This window comes from Nerophis ophidion, linkage group LG19, assembly GCF_033978795.1.
Source record: "Nerophis ophidion isolate RoL-2023_Sa linkage group LG19, RoL_Noph_v1.0, whole genome shotgun sequence".
Taxonomy (NCBI): Eukaryota; Metazoa; Chordata; class Actinopteri; order Syngnathiformes; family Syngnathidae; genus Nerophis; species Nerophis ophidion.
The window spans coordinates 42,537,560-42,563,402 of record NC_084629.1 but is presented as its reverse complement, the minus strand read 5'-3'; the positions used below and the strand labels follow the sequence as shown (position 1 = coordinate 42,563,402).

Sequence of the window (25,843 nt, the reverse complement as noted above, 5' to 3'; positions counted from 1 at the left end):
GTGTTGCAGCCATGAAATTCTAAGTTAATTATTATTTGCAAAAAAAAAAAAAGTTTATGAGTTTGAACATCAAATATGTTGTCTTTGTAGCATATTCAACTGAATATGGGTTGAAAAGGATTTGCAAATCATTGTATTCTGTTTATATTTACATCTAACACAATTTCCCAACTCATATGGAAACAGGGTTTGTACATGAAACTGTCAGACTACAACGTACGTACCAAATGAAATGTCCCCAGTGCCAGTCTTGTCAAAGAGTTGGAAGGCAACTATGAACAGGGCGTCGGGGGCGCATAAAACTGATTCAAAGGCCAAGAACTCCTGGAACGAGATTAACCTGTTGGGACAAACAAACATACATACACTCAGCAGATATCTCATTGAAATGAGTGCTTGTATTTTACCTCAGTTTGGACTGAGATCTCACAAAAGGGTCAATTTAATTACATTTCAAGTCCACTTTAAAGGCAAACAATGTTCACACCCTGACCTTGTAACGAGCAAAGATCCAGCAGTCTGTGTAAACTTTTCTTTTCAAAGAAGTATAAAAACGATTGACAAAGATGTCCAATCAGTAAAAAAACAACAAAAAAAACTTATAGGCAACTTACTGTAAATAGTGCCCGTCTTAAATTGAGCACAAAATGTGAGGCATTAACACAAACTGTGGTGTGAAATTCTGATGACACAGCAGTGAAAGAACCAGTTGGAACAGTAATCAGAACTGTATACGGAACAATTTAGATGTGCAAATGGCCCGAATGGTCGCAATATTTTGACTTACAGATAGTTCAGAAATATAAACCACTTGACAGCATAGGATGTGTACATTACACACTACACTCAATCTACATGTCACATTTATATAGCTGCAGCTGTCTTTGACCACTGTCTTCATTACATACAACATCCATCCATCCATACATTTTCTACCGCTTATTCCCTTTGGGGTCGCGGGGAGCGCTGGAGCCTATCTCAGCTGCAATCGGGCGGAAGGCGGTGTACACCCTGGACAAGTCGCCATCTCTCGCAGGGCCAACACAAATAGACAGACAACATTCACTCACATTCACACACTAGGGCAGCGTTTCTCAAAGTGGGGGGCGGGCCCCACTGGTGGGGAATAGAGACATGACAGGTGGGGCGCGAGAAATGGGAGGAAATGTAACTTAAATTTTTTTTTTTATTATATTCTTAGATTTTTTTTTACTACCCCATTTTCTATACAAACTGTAAATCACTGTCAAACGACACAGTTGCGAGACGTATATGCGACATTGCAAGTGATCTTGAGGAACAACTCGTAGACAAATTAAAAGAAAGTCGTTTTGCTTTACAAGTGGACGAAGCTACTGACGGCAATAAAGACTGCCTGTTCATCGCATACGTGATACGTCCGCTTTGCAAATACAAAAAAAAAATAGAGCCAGTGCTGATGAGCTGTTCAAGATAATGGACATTTTCCTCAAAGAACACGACCTTAAATGGGAAAACTGTGTGGGCTTTTGCTCTGATGGTGCACAGACCATGGGCAGCGTCAAGAAACGGGCTGCAGGCTCTAATAAAGAGGGTTGCGCCAAATGCGCATTGGACACATTGCGTCATTCACCGGGAAGCACTCGCGTCAAGGCAGCTCAGCCCCGAACTCAATGAGGTTTTAACAAATGTTGTGAGCGCGGTAAATTTGATCAAAACACAAAAAAGTGGCACTTTTAATTCATTTATTATTGAACTTGATGCAAGTTATTTGATATATTATTGAACTTGATGCAAGTTATACCACAGCTGCACAGTTATTTTATTTAATATTGAACTTGATGTTATTTTATGTTATTGAGTTTGAATGTATACAACTTGATGTTACTTGATGTTCAATAAATTTGAAAATGTTAATCTTAGCATTAGCGTTCTGTTTGGGCGATGGGGGCAGATGGGGCTTGAAAACTCCCCCTTGTCCAAAGTGGGGGATGACAAAAAAAGTTTGAGGACCACTGCACTAGGGACCATTTAGTGTTGCCAATCAACCTATCCCCAGGTGCATGTCTTTGGAGGTGGGAGGGGCCTATCCCCAGGTGCATGTCTTTGGAGGTGGGAGGAAGCCGGAGTACCCGGAGGGAACCCAGGCAGTCACGGGGAGAACATGCAAACTCCACACAGAAAGATCCCGAGCCTGGGATTGAACCCAGGACTACTCAGGACCTTCAAATTGTGAGGCTGAGACACTAACCCCCTCTTCCACCGTGCTGCCCTACATACAACTTATATTGATAAAAAAAAAGAATGGAATGTTCTTCTGTGATTGCTGTGATTGTCATGGATACATTCCAGATAAGAAGCTGGAGTTTAAACTACGTGTTACCTGCTTCGTAATCTATCGTGTTTTTGAATCTATTTTTGAATACAAATAAATGAGTTTTATAGGAGTGAGTGCAGACCTTGACTGGGAAAAATATGATCCCAGGAGGAGACCAGTTAAGAACACGTGCTCAAGATTAAACGGGTTTCAACAAGTCAAATGTAAGACTTTTTAAGACCTTTTTGAGATCATAATGAATAAAATTTAAGACCATTTCTAATCATTACTGTCAAGAAGTACAAAAATATGAAGGAAAAACTGAGGCCCAGGATTGATTTAACTACTGGATATGAAGGAATTCACCACTTTTTCACATTGGAAATCAAAATGCTTAACTTAACTAAGAACCCCAAATCCAAAGCCTTCATGACCAATGTTCGAAGGGTTTTCTTTTGCGGGACGTGCTTCATATCAGGTGTTTTTACAAAACAACAACACCCGGAAAGTTGGCCCCGGTGGAGGAAAACACAACGACATATTGTCTGGGGAAAAGACTGCTAGCAATTCTGCTGAAGCTAAGTGGTTTACTTTTGTAGTGTATTCATCGGTGGGAGTTGAGCAAAAATATTTACTGTCGGGCTTCTATTAATATCTCGATATTTTTAGGCCATGTCATGATACACCAAATACATCTGGATATTTTGCTTCAGCCTTGAATGAACACTTGATGCATATAATCACAGCAGTATGATGATTCTATGTGTCTACATTAAAATATTCCTCTTCATACTGCATTCATATATGCTACTTTTCCACTTTCAAACAGAGAGGGAAATCACAACTAAAAGTGTATTTATTGAACAGTTATTAAGCAGTGGCACAAACATTCATGTCATTTCCAAAACAGAAAGTGCAAGATTGTCAGGGACATTTGAAAACAAGCTATGAGTGCACTTTTGTGCATGATGTCACTAAGATGACATATCAAAACTACACTAAAATAAAGTACACTTTTTGTACAGAACGCCCTTACAATAGTTTAAAACAAATGAAGTGCACTTTTGTGCATGATGTCACACAAGATATTTTAATATCTGTCAATTAAAAATGAGCTGCATAATAGGAAATCAAATAGTGAATGTCCTTCACTATGTGGTAGGTTCCTGCAGACATTATCACCTTCTCTTGTTGACTATTTTTTTCATACGTTGTTGATGTGGAAATGGTTGCCTCTGCATTTTGTTGACATGCAGAGTTTCAAGCACTCTTCGTTCTCTAGCGCAGGGGTCGGTAACCTTTTTGGCTGAGAGAGCCATCCATCCATCCATTTTCTACCGCTTATTCCCTTTCGGGGTCGCGGGGGGCGCTGGCGCCTATCTCAGCTACAATCGGGCGGGAGGCGGGCTACACCCTGGACAAGTCGCCACCTCATCGCAGGGCCAACACAGATATAACAGACAACATTCACACTCACATTCACACATTAGGGCCAATTTAGTGTTGCCAATCAACCTATCCCCAGGTGCATGTCTTTGGAGGTGGGAGGAAGCCGGAGTACTCGGAGGGAACCCACGCATTCACGGGGAGAACATGCAAACTCCACACAGAAAGATCCCGAGCCTGGATTTGAACGCAGGACTGCAGGAACTTCGTATTGTGAGGCAGACGCACTAACCCCTCTGCCACCGTGAAGCCCGCTGAGAGAGCCATGAAAGCCAAATATTTTTCTATGTATTTCCGTGAGAGCCATATAATATTTTTTAACACTGAATACAACTAAATGCGTGCATTTTTTAAGTAAGACCAAACGTTTTCAAAGTATTTTAAGTATCTCCTTCTTTTTAATAACGTTGTTTTTCTGAAATTAACCAATAATGAATAAAATAGTTTTTACCATTAATGCGACTTCTTGAACAAGTGGGGTAGAAAACGGACGGATGGATTAAAACGTATGAGAATGTTTTATATTTTGAACGTTATTTTTCACACTGATACCAGCGGAATTATTCATTACTTATCGCTGTGTTTTTCAACCGCTGTGCCATGGTACACTAGTGTGCCATGAGATACATTCAGGTGTGCCGTGGAAGATTATGTAATTTCACCTAATTGGGTTAAAAACATGTTTTTCATACCAGTAATTATAATCTGCAAATGTGTCTTTGTTGAGTGTCTGTGCTGTCTAGAGCGCGGCAGAGAAACCATGTAATACTCTTCCATATCAGTAGGTGGCAGCAGGTAACCAATTTCTTTGTAGATGTCGAGAACAATGTATGTCTTGATCCCAATATGCGGGAGGCAGCGTGTAGGTAAAAAAGTATCCAACACTTAAACCAAAAATAAACAAAAGGAGAGTGCCGCTAAGAATAGGCATTGAAGCAAAACGAAACTAAAACTGAACTGGCTGCAAAGTAAACAAAAACAGAATGCTGGACGACAGCAAAGACTTACAGCGTATGGAGCAGACGGCGTCCAGAAAGTAAATGCGTACATGACATGACAATCAACAATGTCCCCACAGAAAAGCAGAGCGTCCGCACAACTTAGTCTTGATTGCGAAAACAAGGCAGGTGCGGGGAATAGCATTCAAGGAATACATGAAACTGCTACAGGAAAACACCAACAAAAGAGGAAAAGCCTCCAAAAAGGGAGCGCAAGACACAGGAAACCACCAAAAAACTCTAAATCTGATAGGTTGTGACAGTACACCGACATTGAGACAAGAGCTATATTGATGCATGGTTGGTTATGGTTTGAATTCATATCAAACAATTGCGATAACAATTTTTTATTGTCAGTATTGGCTACTGAGTTTCATTTTTTAATGTTTTCTGCTGGTGGTGTGCCTCAGAATTTTTTCAATGAAAAAAATGTGCCTGGGCTCTGAATAGGTTGAAAAACACTGACTTATCGTGTTAAGCAATGTCAGCTAAGATTTATCTGAGAGCCAGGTGCAGTCATCAAAAGAGCCACATCTGGCTCTAGAGCCACATCTGGCTCTAGAGCCATAGGTTCCCTACCCCTGATCTAGCGAGTGACTTTTCAAGTCATGCTACAAATTAGCAGTGCTGCTACTTTTTGTAGCAACGCTTTTGCCGCATACTTGACATACTACGGTTGTCTGTTCCACAACCACCGCCAGACGATGGACCCCCTGCTGTTTTTCTTGGGAATTAATTAGTCTTCCTCCATTTGTTACCAAATTGGCACCTTCTTTATCTCGTATTACCACTCGCCCCGTCCACTAGCATCACAGCTAACGTTACCCATGCCGCTACCTGTCTGTTCGGCCAGGGCGTATGACGTTGCACGCGCGACAGTATGTGACGTATGTAAGAAAGTGGGCTTGTTTTATGTCTCTGTGAGAAGTAGAGACAAGAAAGAGTGAGAAGAGCCTGTAGTGTAAAGCCAGCAGCTAAAAGCAACTGCGTGAGAACGTATACTCTAATATCACCATACAGTCATTTTATATCGAGTATATTCCATATATCGCCTGGTCCTAATTTACAATACAACGGTCTTCACAAAATTGTAAAAAAATATTCTTCCTAAAATATACCGGTATAAGTGGTAATACAGTTATACCGCCCAGCCTTAAATGAATTTATGACGGTTATTTCCGAAACGACTGTAATGTGAAATCATCACCTTTTTTCAGCCAGTTTGGATGCTATACTCACCCATCTTTAGTAGTGTCTGCCACTCCAGCTATCAGGTTTACAGCTTGGGGATTATGCTGTAGCTGGTCCTGCAGACCCAGGTAATTTTGCACAAAGTCTTTTGGTGTCAAGTAATGCTCGCCATCCTCCACCACGCTGGCATACTGCACACAACACAAACATGTCTACTTATTCATGCAGTTTTCTTTGTGGCAAAAGAGAATAAACAAGGTGTCCCTTTGCCTGGCAAGAGTGGTCAAAATGGGACAAACTGCCACACTATTATTATCAGGTGTGGGTTATTTTGCATGGCAATTTGAGAATGCTTTGATAGAACTTTGGTGCAGCAGGAAAAAAAGAAATAAAATCCCTATTACCAAATTACAATGTGTCCCACTTCAGGTCCTAAACTTTCTTCTAAGGTTTATTGAAAGTCTAACACAGAGTAGTAAGAGTATCTGAGGAGACAACCTTATACCATCACCCACAGCTGTTCTAAAAGAAGCAGTGGTGGCTTCCCACTCCTAAAAGTAGTGTGCTTTCATTTGTCCTTGCCCTATTGAAAGTGTCACCGCCAGACGACTGTACAAGCACTGACACGTAAAGAGCAGCTCAGACTGTCAAAGTGGAAGCACATCCACTGGTGTACAATTCGATCGCAGGCGCAAGAAGCAAAACGAAAAGACGTGTTAAGCTCTGGTCATTGAATAATTATCTATAATTCAACCAGTGATTGACCTATGAGGACAGGAAATCCCAGGCTACACACAAACTCCTCAGTTACACAACATAATAATACATCAAGCTTATGATGCCTCAAAACACTGCAGCAATTGTATTTTTTACTCATTTGACTATGGACTAGACTCTCACACTATTATGTTAGATCCACTATGGACTGGACTCTCACACTATTATGTTAGATCCACTATGGACTGGACTCTCACACTATTATGTTAGATCCACTATGGACTGGACTATCACACTATTATGTTAGATCCACTATGGACTGGACTCTCACTATTATGTTAGATCCACTATGGACTGGACTCTCACTATTATGTTAGATCCACTATGGACTGGACTCTCACACTATTATGTTAGATCCACTATGGACTGGACTCTCACACTATTATGTTAGATCCACTATGGACTGGACTCTCACACTATTATGTTAGATCCACTATGGACTGGACTCTCACTATTATGTTAGATCCACTATGGACTGGACTCTCACACTATTATGTTAGATCCACTATGGACTGGACTCTCACACTATTATGTTAGATCCACTACGGACTGGACTCTCACACTATTATGTTAGATCCACTATGGACTGGACTCTCACACTATTATGTTAGATCCCCTATGGACTGGACTCTCACACTATTATGTTAGATCCACTATGGACTGGACTCTCACACTATTATGTTAGATTCACTATGGACTAGACTCTCACACTATTATGTTAGATCCACTATGGACTGGACTCCCACACTATTATGTTAGATCCACTATGGACTGGACTCTCACTATTATGTTAGATCCACTATGGAGTGGACTCTCACTATTATGTTAGATCCACTATGGACTGGACTCTCACACTATTATGTTAGATCCCCTATGGACTGGACTCTCACACTATTATGTTAGATCCACTATGGACTGGACTCTCACACTATTATGTTAGATTCACTATGGACTGGACTCTCACACTATTATGTTAGATCCACTATGGACTGGACTCTCACACTATTATGTTAGATCCACTATGGACTGGACTCTCACTATTATGTTAGATCCACTATGGAGTGGACTCTCACTATTATGTTAGATCCACTATGGACTGGACTCTCACACTATTATGTTAGATCCACTATGGACTGGACTCTCACACTATTATGTTAGATCCACTATGGACTGGACACTTTTCTTAAAGTTGCAAGTGATAAACGCTTATTTAGTGAAACGAAGAGAAATGTAAAACTGCAGATTTTTAATCGGATCATAATCGATTATTGAGGCGGCCAAAGATTCCCACCTTAAAGGGGAATTGCACTTTTAGCCTATCCTTCACAATCATTATGAGACATGACGCCGAATGGGCTTTTTTTTTTTTTTTTAATAAATGCAATGGAACATATGGAAGCCTCTCAATTCTGCCTATAAAGCCATTAAAAACATCCAAACACCTCCATTAAGGTTTTATTACATGATGTGAGTATATATGTCATGTAGTAACATTCATAATAACATGTAATATATACATGATGTAAGTATATATGTAGTATCTAGTAACATTCATAACAACATGTAATATATACATGATGTAAGTATATATGTCATGTAATAATATTCATAATAACATGTAATATATACGTGATGTAAGTATATATGTCATGTAGTAACATTCATAATAACATGTAATATATACATGATGTAAGTATATATGTCATGTAGTAACATTCATAATAACATGTAATATATACATGATGTAAGTATATATGTAGTATCTAGTAACATACATAATAACATGTAATATATACATGATGTAAGTATATATGTAGTATCTAGTAACATTCATAATAACATGTAATATATACATGATGTAAGTATATATGTAGTATCTAGTAACATTCATAACAACATGTAATATATACATGATGTAAGTATATATGTCATGTAATAATATTCATAATAACATGTAATATATACGTGATGTAAGTATATATGTCATGTAGTAACATTCATAATAACATGTAATATATACGTGATGTAAGTATATATGTCATGTAGTTGTTGCGATCTGTGGCTCAGATCTTCACGTGTTTGTTTTTTCATTCTCAGTCTGACCCGTTTATTTCCTGTTTTTGTCCATCACTATGGTTACACATCAGTCCACCTGTTAGTCTCGCCCCGCACACCTGCTACTAATTTTCACCCTCCTATTTAAGCTCACCTTTTCTGTTTACTCATTCTCGGATCCTAATTTGCCCACGCGCATCAGTGACGACTCTCATCATTCGTATGTATTTTCTCGCTAGCTCTCACGCCAAGCCACTTTATTGTCTAGCTTTCATGCTAAATGTTTTGTTTACTCTTTTGTGTCCTCGTACCAAGTTCTAGTTTTCCTTGTTTTATCCTAGCTTTCACGCTAGCGTCTTTTGTTTACTTTTTTCTCTTTACACCAGTATTTTTGTTCATAGACTTTTGTTATTAAATACCCTTTATCTTACCTATGCTGTGTTCTGCTTCGACGCATCCACGGGAAAACCACACCGGCATTACAATGCCGAAGAAGAGTCTTCACAGTAGGATCCGAGCATCAAGTTGTTTTTCCGCGTCGAAACCACGGGAGGAACCCTTCGACTTAGGGTTGTGGTTGGAGCTCGTGGCTTGGGAGCAGGAAAGACTCGACTGTGGGCCTGAAGTCTCCTCCGAAGCCGTTCGCGCTGCCCCGAAGAAGCGGGGGGTCCAGTGGAGAGGTCCCCCGCGCGGCAGTAATGTTCCAGCACCACTTATTCCTCCCCATGGACACAGCAAGTTTCACCCCGTCCAGGATTCACCCGTCATTACCGGTAATCCTGCTTGTTTTTTTTCAAATCATTCCTTAAGCTGCCATGACACTTTTTCTGACACAAGCGATGACGTCATTTGGGGAACGCCCACCGGTGACGCAACACCGGCCTCTGTTGATGACATTTTTTCAGAAGATTTTTTTATTGTGGACGATATATCTCAGCCATTTTCCAAAAACTTGGACAGTAATAATACTTTCACACAGTATCAGGACATTTATATTGATTCTAGTCACCCTCAGTATATTGTTAATTGTCAAGATCAGCCTCCCATTACTTTGGCCCCGCCCACATCTCAGCCTATTTCACGTCCTACCCCTACGTCACCTGATTTTGAAACTGACCTAGAAAAATATAGTCCTGCCTGGATGGACGAGTGGTACAGGAGAGTTTTGATTGAACTGGAGCTGGAGGAGAAATTTCTTGCTGCTCAGAACAATCCTCTCCTCATACAGACTAATGGGGTGGAGTCTGCCCTCCTCCAAACCTCCCACCGCCCGCCCTTACGGTCAGCCTCTATCCAACGGGACCCCGTCTGGAATCCGGGTCTCGAGGGGAGGGCCAGTATTACTACTAAGCCTCCTAGACCTCCACCACCGGTGTTCACCCCTGTCAAACCTGTTAAGCCACTACGGCCTCCTAGACCTCCTCCACCGGTGTTCTCCCCGGTCAAGTCACGCCCTCTTAGACCTCCTCCACCTGTGTTCCGTCCGTGCCCTAGTTCTAGTTTTAGTCACAGTCTCTCTCAGAGTTCGAGTCCCAGCCTTCTTCGTAGCCCATGCTCTAGTCCTACTCGTAGACCGACTTGTAGACTGAGTCGTAGTCCAAGTCCTGGTCCGAGTTTCCGTTCTGATTCTAGTTGTAGTCCTAGTCTTTCTCGTAGTCGTCGTAGTCCTAGTTCCACTCGTAGACTGATCCGTAGTCCGAGTCCTGTTTCGAGTCCGGTCCCGAGTCTTGTTTCTTGCCTTTGTAATATTAGTACTGATTCCCCTCGTGGTCTTAGTCCGAACCCTAGTCCTTACCCAAGTTCTTGTCCGAGCCCCAGTGTTACTGTAAGTCCTAGTCTTTGTCCTAGTCCTTGCCCGAGCACCAGTTTGATGGTTAGTCCCAGTCCTTGCCCAAGCCCTAGTTTGACCGTTTGTCCTAGTTCTTGCCCAAGCCCTGGTATGACTGTAAGTCCTGGTCGTTGCCCAAGCCCTTCTCAAAGCACTAGTGTGATTGTAAGTCCTGGTCCTCTCTCAAGTCCTTGCCCGAGTCCTAGTGTTTGTCTTATCACTCATCATAGTCCTAGTCCTGCTCACAGCCAGTCCCCTAGTTCTCCTCGGCAGACCCCTGTGCCTGCTCCTCGGCTGAAGCCGACACCTGCTCCTCGGCTGAAGCCGACACCTGCTCCTCGGCTGAAGCCGACACCTGCTCCTCGGCTGAAGCCGACACCTGCTCCTCGGCTGAAGCCGACACCTGCTCCCAGTCTGAAGCCGACACCTGCTCCCAGTCTGGTTCTCACACCAGCACATGACACTAACCTGGTTTTCACGCCAGAATTCGACTCTCGCCTGGTTCACACACCAGCAGCTTTTTCGGGCCTGGTTCTCACACCAGTTTTGAACTCTAGTCTGGTTCTCGCACCAGAAACTGATGTTAGCCTGGTTCTCACACCAGCCTCCGACCCAGAACTGGTTCTCATACCAATTACAGACTTTAACCTGGATCTCACTCCAGCAACAGCTCCAAAGCTGGAGCCGACTCCAGCAACAGCTCCAAAGCTGGAGCCGACTCCAGCAACAGCTCCAAAGCTGGAGCCCACTCCAGTGCCAGCTCCTCGACAAGCGCCGGTACCAGCTCCACGCCGCCATGCACTGCCGACGAGGAAGCTGGAGCCCACACCGGCGCCGCCGACGGGGCTGGAGCCCACACCGGCGCCGACGACGGGGCTGGAGCCCACACCGGCGTCGGCGACGGGGCTGGAACCTTCACCTGTGTCGACAGGGCTGGAGCCCACTCCAGTGCCAGCTCCTCGACAAGCGCCGGTACCAGCTCCACGCCGCCAAGCACCGCCGACGATGAGGCTGGAGCTCACACCAGTCACGACTCCTGCGGCTCCCAGGCCGCCTCCGACGACTCCTGCGGCTCCCAGGCCGCCTCCGACGACTCCTTCGGCTGCAGCACCCGCACCCTCGTCTGCTGCTTCCAAGCCTGCTGGGATTTCGGTGCTGAGGCGTCATCCACCACGTCGATCACGGGCGTGGCCTCTGCGAGGTCATCCTCCTCGCCAGACACTCCCTCCTCCATGTCGGCCACGGATGTGGCCGTGCCCGGGTCGTCCGCCTCGCCGGGCACCTCATCCTGCGATGCGGCCACTAATGTGGCCTTTTCGAGGTCGCCCGCCAAAACTTTTTCGGCAGCAGCGTTCCACCCGCCGCCGCCACATGATGTGTCCTCGGTGGATTCGGGGACATGCGATCTGGCGACCCTCCACCGTGGCCTCCCTCCGCCCTCCCTTCGTTTGTGAACTTTCTGGTTTTGGGGAGGGGGTTCAAGTTTTTGTTTGTTTTTTAAGACATCTGGTATCTGTCTTTTGTTGGGGGGGAATACTGTTGCGATCTGTGGCTCAGATCTTCACGTGTTTGTTTTTTCATTCTCAGTCTGACCCGTTTATTTCCTGTTTTTGTCCATCACTATGGTTACACATCAGTCCACCTGTTAGTCTCGCCCCGCACACCTGCTACTAATTTTCACCCTCCTATTTAAGCTCACCTTTTCTGTTTACTCATTCTCGGATCCTAATTTGCCCACGCGCATCAGTGACGACTCTCATCATTCGTATGTATTTTCTCGCTAGCTCTCACGCCAAGCCACTTTATTGTCTAGCTTTCATGCTAAATGTTTTGTTTACTCTTTTGTGTCCTCGTACCAAGTTCTAGTTTTCCTTGTTTTATCCTAGCTTTCACGCTAGCGTCTTTTGTTTACTTTTTTCTCTTTACACCAGTATTTTTGTTCATAGACTTTTGTTATTAAATACCCTTTATCTTACCTATGCTGTGTTCTGCTTCGACGCATCCACGGGAAAACCACACCGGCATTACAATGCCGAAGAAGAGTCTTCACAGTAGTAACATTCATAATAACATGTAATATATACATGATGTAAGTATATATGTAGTATCTAGTAACATTCATAATAACATGTAATATATACATGATGTAAGTATATATGTAGTATCTAGTAACATTCATAATAACATGTAATATATACATGATGTAAGTATATATGTAGTATCTAGTAACATTCATAATAACATGTAATATATACATGATGTAAGTATATATGTAGTATCTAGTAACATTCATAATAACATGTAGTACATACATGATGTAAGTATATATGTCATGTAGTAACATTCATAATAACATGTAGTATATACATGATGTAAGTATAATGTCATGTAGTAACATTCATAATAACATGTAGTATATACATGATGTAAGTATAATGTCATGTAGTAACATTCATAATAACATGTAATATATACATGATGCAAGTATATATGTCATGTAGTAACATTCATAATAACATGTAATATATACATGATGTAAGTATATATGTCATGTAGTAACATTCATAATAAAATGTAATATATACATGATGTAAGTATATATGTAGTATCTAGTAACATTCATAATAACATGTAATATATACATGATGTAAGTATATATGTAGTATCTAGTAACTTTCATGTGCATGGACTTCATTTATAAGTAAAGGTAAGTCCATAATAACATTTTTTTTTATTAAATGTGCTTTTCATGATGGTATCCTTATATCATACTCAAATTTATAAGCGCAGGCCTAAATTTACCACATGCCTTTGGTAAGCGCTGGAGTGAGAAGAGGTTTTAAAATAATTAGCGCCCCGTTGGGTATTCAAGGAAATACGGTATGTAGCATCATCTACAAAGATACAAAGAATTGCTATTGCGACATCCAGTGGACACATTTAGAACAGCAGTTTAGGTAAATTTTTATACTTGGCAAACTCATCCCATGGGCCGGATGAAACCTGTTCGCGGGCCGTACCTTTGGCACCCATCCATTTTCTACCAGAACCCCACGTGTTCTTATCTTACATAGGGATTGTGAACGATTGGCAAAATTCCCCAAAAAGCGCACTTCCCCTCTAAATCTAAATTGATATGACCCTAAAGCAGGGGTCGGGGACCTTTTTGGCTGAGAGAGCCCTTAAAGCCAGATATTTCAAAATGTATTTCCGTGAGAGCCATATAGGTGGCGACTTGTCCAGGGTGTACGCCGCCTTCCGCTCGATTTTAGCTGAGATAGGCACCAGCGCCCCCTGCGACCCCAAAGGAAAAAAGCAGTAGAAAATGGATGGATGGATAAATACAACTAAATGCGTGCATTTTTAAGTAAGACCAACATTTTCAGAGTATAATAAGTCTCTTATTCATTTTAATAACATTGTTATTCTAAAGCTAACCAATAATAAATATAATACTTCTTACCATTGATGCACTTCTTGAACAGGTGCGATAGAAAATGGATGGTTGGATTAAAATGCATGAGGTTTTATAATTTCAACGTTATTTTTAACACAGTGATTACCAGCGGAATTATTCATTACTTATCGTGTTAAGCAACGTCAGCTAATATTTATCTGAGAGCCAGATGCAGACATCAAAAGAGCCACATCTGCCTCTAGAGCCAGAGGTTCCCTACCCCTGCCCTGAAGGAAGGAGAAAAGTCTCCACATAAGTGTCACAAAGAGTTGGAAGACAGAATCTGCACAAGCCAGTAGTGTGCACGCTTCTGAAGTTCAGACCTTTAACACCCTTTAAGTCTCACAGTTCATTTTAGAGTGGGATTGAATTTCGAGCTGCGGCAGAGATAGCTGAGGAAACACAAGCTCCACATGAACTGGCAGAGCAAAGTGCCAAGAAAGACAGAAAGGGAGCAGGGTAAACAGAAACAGCGAGGGTGCAGACCTTGCAGCCAAGTGTTTTCATTGCACTCTGGCTGAATTAACATGTAAAGTGAACATATTAATTTATTGCTGTGCTGCCTTTTCTTCATGACATTATTGTTGGGTTTCTATTCAGCCTCACAGTAGGCCTCGAGTAGTTCTTAATCAAATTACACAGGCAGCCAGAAAGCGCTCCCAGTAATTAACTCTTCCACCTGAATGTATGTCACAAATTACACAGACGGTCCTCTTACGGCAGCGGCAAGTCGAAAAAGAGCGTGTAAAGACTTTAGGAAGTTACGCTCCAAACTGTATCAGCGTGATTTACAAGTGGGAGTCAAAAAAGACCAATTAAAAGCTGCAGTGTATTACTTAAGGAAGGCCGCTCCAAAATTTGTTGCGGCATTTGCTTGACCTTTAACTGAACTATGTGACCCATCCAGTTAATGTTCAGTGTCTGTTATACTTCCGGTTCACAGACATAGGGAAAAAAAACTTTTCCGAGATCTGGCAAAACATCCATGTCCCCTTAGGTTCTCTGAACATAAGTAACAACAATAAAAATAAATAATTAGTGAAGTAAGTTCTATTTCATATGGTGAGATGAGTAAGATCTAGAAAATGAATGGATGGAAGAAATAAACTCAGAATGTTTATCATGGTTCTTCTTCTTTGTTCTTTGTAAACACTTTAAGTTTGAAGTGTTTCTTGAAGTGGATCATATTAGTACATTGTTTGATTGCGTTGCTAAATCATGTAATTCCACATACTGATATACTAAAAGTTTTAAGTGTTGTACGTGCGTACAAATGTTTTAAATTACATTTTCCTCTGAGGTTATATTCCTCCTCTTGTGTTGAGAATTGTTGTATATTGTTGTCATTGTGGCTTGTGCAGCCCTTTGAGACACTCGTGGTTTAGAGCTTTTGATTGATTGATTGAAACTTTTATTAGTAGATTGCACAGTACAGTACATATTCTGTACAATTGACCACTAAATGGTAACACCCCAATAAGTTTTTCAACTTGTTTAAGTCGGGGTCCACGTTAATCAATTCATGGTAAATATTTAATTAATATCAATCAATCAATCAATGATTATTTATATAGCCCGAAATCTCTAGTGTCTCAAAGGGCTGCACAAACCACAACACAAACCACAAGGACATCCTCGGTAGAGCCCACATAAGGGCAAGGAAAACTCACCCTAGTGGGACGTCGATGACAATGATGACTATGAGAAACCTTGGAGAGGACCGCATATGTGGGCAACACCCCCCCCTAGGGGACCGAAAGCAATGGATGTCAGCCGGGTCTAACATGATACTGTGAAAGTTCAATCCTTAGTGGATCCAACACAACTGTGCATATGTAGCTATATAAGTAAACATTGGTTGATTGATTGTTAGCTAGCAGGTTATATTTTGCTGTGTACCTGCACCTACTCAGTGGCCTAGTGGTTAGAGTGTCCGCCCTGAGATGGGTAGGTTGTGAGTTCAAACCCTGGCCGAGTCATACCAAAGACTATAAAGATGGCAGCCATTACCTCCCTGCTTGGCACTCAGCTTCAAGGCTTGGAATTGGGGGTTAAGTCACCAAAAATTATTCCCGGGCGCAGCCACCGCTGCTGCTCACTGCTCCCCTCACCTCCCAGGGGGTGAACAAGGGGGAGGGTCAAATGCAGAGGACACATTTGTGACAATCATTGGTACTTTTACTTTAACTTAACTTTCTACATAATTTTAGCTGTTTGCAATTTTACTAAATCATTTAACTTCAATATTTTTGATTTAATAAATAAAAAGTTTGTATGTTCTCTATATCCAACATTATGGGCAGCATGGTGGTAGAGGGGTTAGTGCGTCCGCCTCACAATACGAAGGTCCTGAGTAGTCCTGGGTTCAAAACCGGGCTCGGGATCTTTCTGTGTGGAGTTTGCATGTTTTCCCCGTGACTGTGTGGGTTCTCTCCGGGTACTACGGCTTCCTCCCACCTCCAAAGACATGCACCTGGGGATAGGCCCCTCCCACCTCCAAAGACATGCACCTGGGGATAGGCCCCTCCCACCTCCCAAGACATGCACCTGGGAATAGGCCACTCCCACCTCCAAAGACATGCACCTGGGGATAGGTTTATTGGCAACACTAAATGGTCCCTAGTGTGTGAATGTTGTCTGTCTATCTGTGTTGGCCCTGCGATGAGGCGGCGACGCAACCCGATTGCAACTGAGATAGGCACCAGCGCCCCCGTCACCCCAAAGGGAATAAGCGGTAGAAAAATGGATGGATGGACTGATGTATTATTATTATAACTGATCTTTTTTGTAACACTGTTAATCAATTAAGTGTACTTTTGTAGTTGTTTCCCCATATTTCTACACAATAACTCAGATATGTAACACCAGCGAGCAGTAGACAATCCATCCATTTCTACCGTTTATTCCCTTCGGGGTCGCTGGAGCCTATCCCAGCTACAATCGGGCGGAAAGCGGTGTACACCCTGGACAAGTCGCCACCTCATCACAGGGCCAACACAGACAGACAGACAACATTCACACTCACATTCACACACTAGGGACCATTTAGTGTTGCCAATCAACCTATCCCCAGGTGCATGTTTTTGGAGGTGGGAGGGGCCTATCCCCAGGTGCATGTCTTTGGAGGTGGGAGGGGCCTATCCCCAGGTGCATGTCTTTGGAGGTGGGAGGAAGCCAGAGTACCTGATATGGAGGGATTTTTGGTGTAGAACAAGTGTCTGCAACCCACGGCTCTTTCATGGCTCCCTTTGGCTTTTAGGAAATGTCAATAAATAATGGCTATTCAATTTTTTTTTAGTTTGTCTATTTTAATGTAGCCGTTTTTATTTTACAGAGTTTGTGATCTTGCAGTATTTTGTCTATGGAAATGTACGTAACTCCCCCGATGCGTCATCTTTTGCTGCCAAGCAATTGCATTGTTTTTAGCGGTCAATTCCCAGTTATTTAGCAAAGGGCAAATCAAAAAGGGAAACAATTCTGATGAAAATAGAACATTTAATGCTTTATGGACATTTTGTTTTTTTGCGGTTACTGTTGATGAGTGTGGTTCACCTGGTTGCTTGATATGTGGGGAGAATAAATAGCAAACAACAAAAAATGCAATGTGGAAATACATTTCCAGGACAAACACAGCATTCGCGGAAAAATACTACCAAGCTGGAGATGACCGAAAAAGAGCATTTTCGTAACTGCTGCAGAAAGCTGATCAGAGCAAAAATACCGTATTTCCTTGAATTGCCGCTGAGGCGCTAATTCAAATTTGAGTGTGATGTAAGGATACCCTCATGAAAAGCATATTTAATTAAAAAAACGTTTTTATGGCCTTACCTTTACTTATAAATTAAGTCCATGTGCAGCTCCTTCTGATCAAAAGCATCAACAACTTGTTTATAGAAGTCTTCCTTATCTTTCTTCAGTTTTAAAAGTCTCTCTGTCTCGATGGAGATCTTCCTTTATTACCTCCTGCTTCGATTGAAAGTCCAGTTTAGAAAACTGTTTTATTTTAGATATGTAATCCTCCATGTTAAAAGTGCAAGCGAGAGGAAAAAATAAACGATCGCTGCTTGTTGTCACTTCTTCTGCAGCCGAGTAGTCGCAAGAAGGATCACTAGCGCCCTCTACCACCAGGAGGCGGGAGTCATTTAATGACTCATATTTGACACACGCAGCTACGGTATATTAATAAAACATAGCTGCTTACTGTTCTCTTTAGCATATTCTATTGCTTGGACCTTAAATCCTACTGAATAGCTCTTAATCTTCTTCCCTTTATGCGATTTCAAATGATTGAAATCAGCCTCCTCCATTTTGAAAATGATGACGGGTGAGTTTGACCTGGCGGAAATTCTAGACATGCGCTAATAAAAATAATATTTTGCGAAACGAGTCTGACCCGGCGTTAATCCTGAGCCGGCAGTAATGCTAAGCATGCGCTAATTATTTTGCGGAACGAGTTTGACCCGGCAGTAATTCTAGGCAGGCACATACTATATACCTGGCGGCAATTTAAGGAAATACGGTACTTGCAGATTCGTAACTAAAAGTAGTGTTATTGTCATTTTAGGGATCAAACACAATTTGCGGATCTAGGTGGGTTTACTTTGGTGGGAGATTGTCTCAAATGGCTCGTTGTATGCTGAAGGTTGCCGACCCCTGGTCTAGAACATGTTTAGTTGTATTCAATTTTGACATGTTTCTTGCTACTTTATGTTGTATTTTGTTTACATGATAATTTCCAGTTCAATTCAACATCTGTCATTACACCTCGGAATGTGCTTTCATTCACTCGTTCAATGTCTGTTCTGTCCAAACTTTTTCCACAGAAAAAATGTAATCATGCGGGGGCCATTTTGATATTTTTCATTTTCAAACCATAACAAAATATATGGATTTTTTTTTAATCCTTAGGACTCCTGGGGAGCATAGAGGGTCTCAGTCACTAAAATGTTAAAAATAAGTAAAATTATTATTTTTATTTTTTTTATTTAATGCTTACAGTAAATCTCTATATCAACTTGAGGTTGATATAAAGTAAAATAAATAAGGTTTTATGCCTTTTCTGTCAAAGACAACTTTGTTTTTTATAGTAAAACTGAAATATGCAGTATTTAGATGGATAGATAGATAGATGGATAGATAGATAGTACTTTATTGATTCCTTCAGGAGAATTCCTTTATTTAGCAATTAAAGCCCTCAAAGATCAATAATGCAGGACACCATTGATTTTAATTATTTCATATTTTTGAGTAATCACAGTGAAAAGTTAAATAAAATCCTACTAAATATATTTGAGATCCGAAAAGTTCCCCACTCATAAAGTGATGCATTTTTTTTTTTTTTTTACTTTTAACACTTAAATTTCAAGATCAACTTCCGATATATCTGTCGATTTTAAGTTTGAACTATTATTTTGTTTGTTTTATGCTCTTTTGTCAAAACGTTGATGTTTTTATATGGCAACCACACAACATATGCAATATTTTTTCCACATAAAACAATTTAAAGGCCTACTGAAAGCCACTACTAGCGACCACGCAGTCTGATAGTTTATATATCAATGATGAAATATTAACATTGCAACACATGCCAATACGGCCTTTTTAGTTTACTAAATTGCAATTTTAAATTTCCCTTGAAGTGTCCTGTTGAAAACGTCGGTATGATGATGCGTGACGTCTCGGGTTGTAGCGGACATTTTTTTCCAGCCTGATCCAAGCTATAAGTAGTCTGCTTTAATCGCGTAATTACACAGTATTCTGGACATCTGTGTTGCTGAACCTTTTGCAATTTGTTCAATTAATAATGGAGACGTCAAAGAAGAAAGATGTAGGTGGGAAGCGGTGTATTGCAGCTGCCTTTAGCAACACAAACACAGCCGGTGTTTCATTGTTTAAAATTTCCGAAGGTGAAGCTTTATTATGGAACAGAGCGGTCAAGCGAACATGGTTCCCGACTACATGTCAACCGGCAGGTTTCGGTGAGAAAATCGTGGTAATAAGTCGTCTCTTACCGTAGTTATGAGCGGAGCTGACGTCCTCCTGCTGCTGCTGCGGACTATTACCTCCTCCCACCGGAGACACTGGCGGTCACCACACCCGTGGCCACACCCCTCCGACTTTCAGGTACATATAATCTCACTAAAACACCAGTAACACAATAAGAAGATAAGGGATTTTCCAGAATTATCCTAGTAAATGTGTCTAATAACATCTCAATCGCTCCCACTGTCCACGCCTTTTAAAAAAAAAAAAGTATAGTCCTTCACTCTCACTTTCCTCATCCACGAATCTTTCATCCTCGCTCAAATTAATGGGGGAATGGTCACTTTCTCGGTCCGAGTCGCTCTCGCTGCTTGTGGCCATGATTGTAAACAATTTTCAGATGTGAGGAGCTCCACAACCCGGGATGTCACGCGCACATCGTCTGCTACTTCCGGTACAGGCAAGGCTTTTTTATTAGCGACCAAAAGTTGCAAACTTTATCGTGGATGTTCTCTACTAAATCCTTTCAGCAAAAATATGGCATTTGGCGAAATGATCAAGTATGACACATACAATGGAGCTGCTATCCCCGTTTGAATAAGAAAATCTCATTTCAGTAGGCCTTTAAACATCTGCTGGACTTGTCATTTCAAAGCAAGCTGCCAATCAAAGTGTGCACTGTAAAAATGAGAATATAGATCTTACGGTATAGATTTACAGCATATTACTGTAAATTTAACATTTCTTTTGATGTAAAATTCTGTCGATAGGGCAGAAACTGGCAGCCCAGTTGTCAGAAAATTAAAAAAAACAGTAATATTGTTTTCCATTTACAGTTGTAAAATACACAATATTTTACAGTAAAATTCTGGTGACTGGGTTGATTTTTTTGTGTGTAAGTAAAATATAAAGTTAAAGTACCAACGATAGTCACACACACACTAGGTGTACTGAAATGTGTCCTCTGCACTTGACCCATCGCCTTGTTCACCCCCTGGGAGGTGAGGGGAGCAGTGAGCAGCAGCAGTGGCCGCGCCCGGGAATCATTTTTGGTGATTTAACCCCCAACCCACAACCCGTGACGTCACGCGCACATCATCTGCTACTTCCGGTACAGGCAAGGCTTTTTTATTAGCGACCAAAAGTTGCAAACTTTATCGTGGATGTTCTCTACTAAATCCTTTCAGCAAAAATATAGCGATATCGCGAAATGATCAAGTATGACACATAGAATGGACCTGCTATCCCCGTTTAAATAAGAACATCTCATTTCAGTAGGCCTTTAAAGTGATAAATTTCAAGTAATACCGTATTTCCTTGAATTGCCGCAGGACATATAGTATGCGCCTGACTTGAATTACTGCCGAGTCAAACTCGCTTCGCAAAATAATTAGCGCATGCTTAGAACTACCGCCTGGTCAAACTCGTGACACGTCCCTGTCATCATTCTCAAAATGGAGGAGGCTGATTTCAATACCAAAAATTTGAAATCGCATAAAGGGAAGACGATTAAGAGCTATTCAGTAGGATTTAAGGTCCAAGCTTACATCACACTCAAATTTTTACTGCATGCCTTTGGTAAGTGCCGAAGTGAGAAGAGGTTTTAAAATATTTAGCGCATGCTTACTTTTGCCGCATGCCTTTGGTAAGCGCCGGAGTGAGAAGAGGTTTTAAATTAATTTGCGCCCCGGCGACTATTCAAGGAAATACGGTCATTCATTATAACATAGATTTTTTTGTCTTTTTTTAATTTCAATCATCAATCAATGTTTATTTGTATAGCCCCAAATCACAAATGTCTCAAAGGACTGCACAAATCATTACGACTACAACATCCTCGGAAGAACCCACAAAGGGGCAAGGAAAACTCACACCCAGTGGGCAGGGAGAATTCACATCCAGTGGGACGCCAGTGACAATGCTGACTATGAGAAACCTTGGAGAGGACCTCGGATGTGGGCAACCCCCCCCCCCCCCTCCAGGGGACTGAAAGCAATGGATGTCGAGCGGGTCTAACATGATACTGTGAAATTTATTTTGTTGAGCAATGGAAAAAAAAGAAAATAAATTTGACCCCCTTAAAATGCTTCTAAACTCACCAAACTCGACACACACATCAGGTCTGGCAAAAATTGCGATCTGATGAAAAAACCTAACCTCAAAACTCAAAATTGCGCTCTACCGCCCCCCTAGGAATACAACACGGACAAACTGCTCCTAGGAAGAAAACACAGACAAAACTGCTTGTAACTTCCGGTAGGAATGTCAGAGACATGAAACAAAAAACACTATGTAGGTCTCACTTAGACCTACATTTTAATAATTAACATACTTTAGCAAAAATCAACAGGAAGTTTGATATTTTCACTTCAATACAACAACTGCATTACTTTCACAATGCATTAGATTCTCAAAATAGTGGCTCCAAGGCGTCTTCTAACGCTTATCCGGCCGTGGGTCTCGGGGGCAGCAGCCAAAGGCGGACCCGACCAACGCTGCTTGCAGCTTTAATTTTAAAATGTTTTTTTAATTTTTGCAATACTATCAACTTTGCAATTTTTGCAGAATGTGTGGCGGGCGACGGTTAGCAGCGGGCCGCAGTTTGGACACCCCTGGTGTGTTTGCTGGTGTAAAAAGCTGAGGTCTCACCTTTAAGAAAATGGCCTTCAAGTGATGGGGGTCTGCCCTCTGGGTCGCCTGCACCTGTGACACACAAGGAGCGTCAGTGGCCTTCAAGTCGCATCTTCAACAAGCAAAAAGTGGTCGGACTGGTTCTTATGCGGCGCTTTGGCTCTTTTAACGAGCTTCGACTTTTAGCAAAGAAGGGAAAAGCACACAAATCAGCAACAACACGACCCTCTGATGGGCGGGAGAAGCACAGCCGCGTCAACACGGCTGCCGGAGCCCGGCTGAGACGCGACTATCCGGGATGTGCGGTGACGCCGAGCGGGGGCAGACGCCCTGGAGCTCCGCGGGCGACGTGGACGACACACGCGGCCGAGTGGGCGCCCTTTGACAGGTAATATGTGATAAGAAGTAGTAGTGGAGTCACCTTGACCGCCATGCTGGTGTGACGTCAGCTGGAAGGAAGTAACGCAGCTTCCAGACTTCTTCCTCTCGACCCGAGGGCGGCAATTAGACGCGCGGGTTCAGGCGGGGACGCGCGGTCCTTCAGTGACGTCATCGAACCGCACGGACGCTTCTGGAAACCACGTGATCACTTTAAATGAGTGCTTCTTAACCTTGTAGCAGGTACCGAACCCCACAAGTTTCATATGCGCATTCAGCCAACCATTTTAGTGAAAAATACAATGTTGTTGTTGTTTTTGGTAACACTTTAGTATGGGGAACATATTTTAAGTAACAAAGACTTAATTTTGAGTTATTTGGACACTAGGGGAACATATTCTAAGTAACACAGACTTAATTTAGAGTTATTTGGACACTAGGGGAACATATTCTAAGTAACACAGACTTAATTTAGAGTTATTGGGACACTAGGGGAACATATTCTAAGTAACACAGACTTAATTTAGAGTTATTGGGACACTAGGGGAACATATTCTATGTAACACAGACTTAATTTAGAGTTATTTGAAAACAAGGGGGACATATTCTAAGTAACAAAGAATTAATTTAGAGTTATTTGGACACTAGGGGAACATAATTTAGACACTAGGGGAACATATTCTAAGTGACAAAGACTTAATTTAGAGTTATTTAGACACTAGGGGAACATATTCTAAGTAACACAGACTTAATTTAGAGTTATTTGGACACTAGGGGAACATATTCTAAGTAACACAGACTTAATTTAGAGTTATTGGGACACTAGGGGAACATATTTTAAGTAACACAGACTTAATTTAGAATTATTTGGGAACAAGGAGGGACATATTCTAAGAAACAAAGAAATCATTTAGAGTTATTGGGACACTAGGGGAACATATTCTAAGTAACACAGACTTAATTTAGAGTTATTTGGACACTAGGGGAACATATTCTAAGTAACACAGACTTAATTTAGAGTTATTGGGACACTAGGGGAACATATTTTAAGTAACACGGACTTAATTTAGAATTATTTGGGAACAAGGGGGACATATTCTAAGTAACAAAGAAATAATTTAGAGTTATTTGGACACTAGGGGAACATATTTTAAGTAACGCAGACTTAATTTAGAGTTATTTGGACACTTTGGCTCTTTCTAAGTAACACAGACTTAATTTAGAGTTATTGGGACACTAGGGGAACATATTCTAAGTAACACAGACTTAATTTAGAGTTATTTGGACACTAGGGGAACATATTCTAAGTAACACAGACTTAATTTAGAGTTATTGGGACACTAGGGGAACATATTCTAAGTAACACAGACTTAATTTAGAGTTATTGGGACACTAGGGGAACATATTCTATGTAACACAGACTTAATTTAGAGTTATTTGAAAACAAGGGGGACATATTCTAAGTAACAAAGAATTAATTTAGAGTTATTTGGACACTAGGGGAACATAATTTAGACACTAGGGGAACATATTCTAAGTGACAAAGACTTAATTTAGAGTTATTTAGACACTAGGGGAACATATTCTAAGTAACACAGACTTAATTTAGAGTTATTTGGACACTAGGGGAACATATTCTAAGTAACACAGACTTAATTTAGAGTTATTGGGACACTAGGGGAACATATTTTAAGTAACACAGACTTAATTTAGAATTATTTGGGAACAAGGAGGGACATATTCTAAGAAACAAAGAAATAATTTAGAGTTATTGGGACACTAGGGGAACATATTCTAAGTAACACAGACTTAATTTAGAGTTATTTGGACACTAGGGGAACATATTCTAAGTAACACAGACTTAATTTAGAGTTATTGGGACACTAGGGGAACATATTTCAAGTAACACAGACTTAATTTAGAATTATTTGGGAACAAGGGGGACATATTCTAAGTAACAAAGAAATAATTTAGAGTTATTTGGACACTAGGGGAACATATTTTAAGTAACACAGACTTAATTTAGAGTTATTTGGACACTTTGGCTCTTTCTAAGTAACACAGACTTAATTTAGAGTTATTGGGACACTAGGGGAACATATTCTAAGTAACACAGACTTAATTTAGAGTTATTTGGACACTAGGGGAACATATTCTAAGTAACACAGACTTAATTTAGAGTTATTTGGACACTAGGGGAACATATTCTAAGTAACACAGACTTAATTTAGAGTTATTTGGAAACAAGGGGGACATATTCTAAGTAACACAGAATTAATTTAGAGTTATTTGGAAACAAGGGGGACATATTCTAAGTAACACAGACTTAATTTAGAGTTATTTGGACACTATGGGAACATATTCTAAGTAACATAGACTTCATTTAGAGTGGCCGTATTTCCTTGAATTAACGCTGGGGCGCTAATTAATTTAAAACCTCTTCTCACTCCTGCGCTTACCAAAGGCATGCGGTAAAAGTAAGCATGCACTAATTATAATCAACTTTGGACTGGACTCTCACGGTTGTTTTGGATCCACTATGGATTGAACTTTCACAGTATCATGTTAGACCCGCTCGACATCCATGGCTTTATTAGACTATTTATATCATTCACATGTGAATAATACTGTATAATAGACTGTATTTATGTTATTCACATGTTAATAATGCTGTATAATAGACTATATTATTCACATGTGAATAATGCTGTAAAATAGACTGTATTTATGTTATTCACATGTGAATAATGCTGTATAATAGACTGTATTTATGATATTCACATGTTAATAATGTTGTTTATTAG

General features: G+C 41.1%; 2 protein-coding genes across 4 annotated transcripts in view; one reads left to right on the top strand and one right to left on the bottom strand.

Annotated features, from left to right (window-relative positions):
* LOC133538418 (electrogenic aspartate/glutamate antiporter SLC25A12, mitochondrial-like) overlaps positions 1-23,234 on the bottom strand; it is a 75,334-nt gene extending 52,100 nt beyond the window's left edge. Inside the window, exons 1-4 of one of the 3 annotated variants that reach the window (XM_061880038.1) lie at positions 23,083-23,234; positions 22,680-22,733; positions 5,980-6,122; positions 225-340 (exon numbers count right to left, since the gene is read on the bottom strand). In XM_061880038.1, the coding sequence (XP_061736022.1) occupies positions 225-340; positions 5,980-6,122; positions 22,680-22,733; positions 23,083-23,094 (325 nt within the window). In that variant the 5' untranslated portion in view covers positions 23,095-23,234. Of the gene's footprint in view, positions 1-224; positions 341-5,979; positions 6,123-22,679; positions 22,734-23,082 lie in introns of those variants that run through there. The other 2 variants (XM_061880037.1, XM_061880039.1) reach the window with 2 other exon arrangements.
* Positions 22,818-25,843, top strand: part of hat1 (histone acetyltransferase 1) — a 42,974-nt gene continuing 39,948 nt past the window's right edge. The window contains exon 1 of the mRNA XM_061880041.1: positions 22,818-23,049. The gene's annotated coding sequence lies outside the window, so the exon portion shown is untranslated. The remainder of the gene's footprint in view (positions 23,050-25,843) is intronic.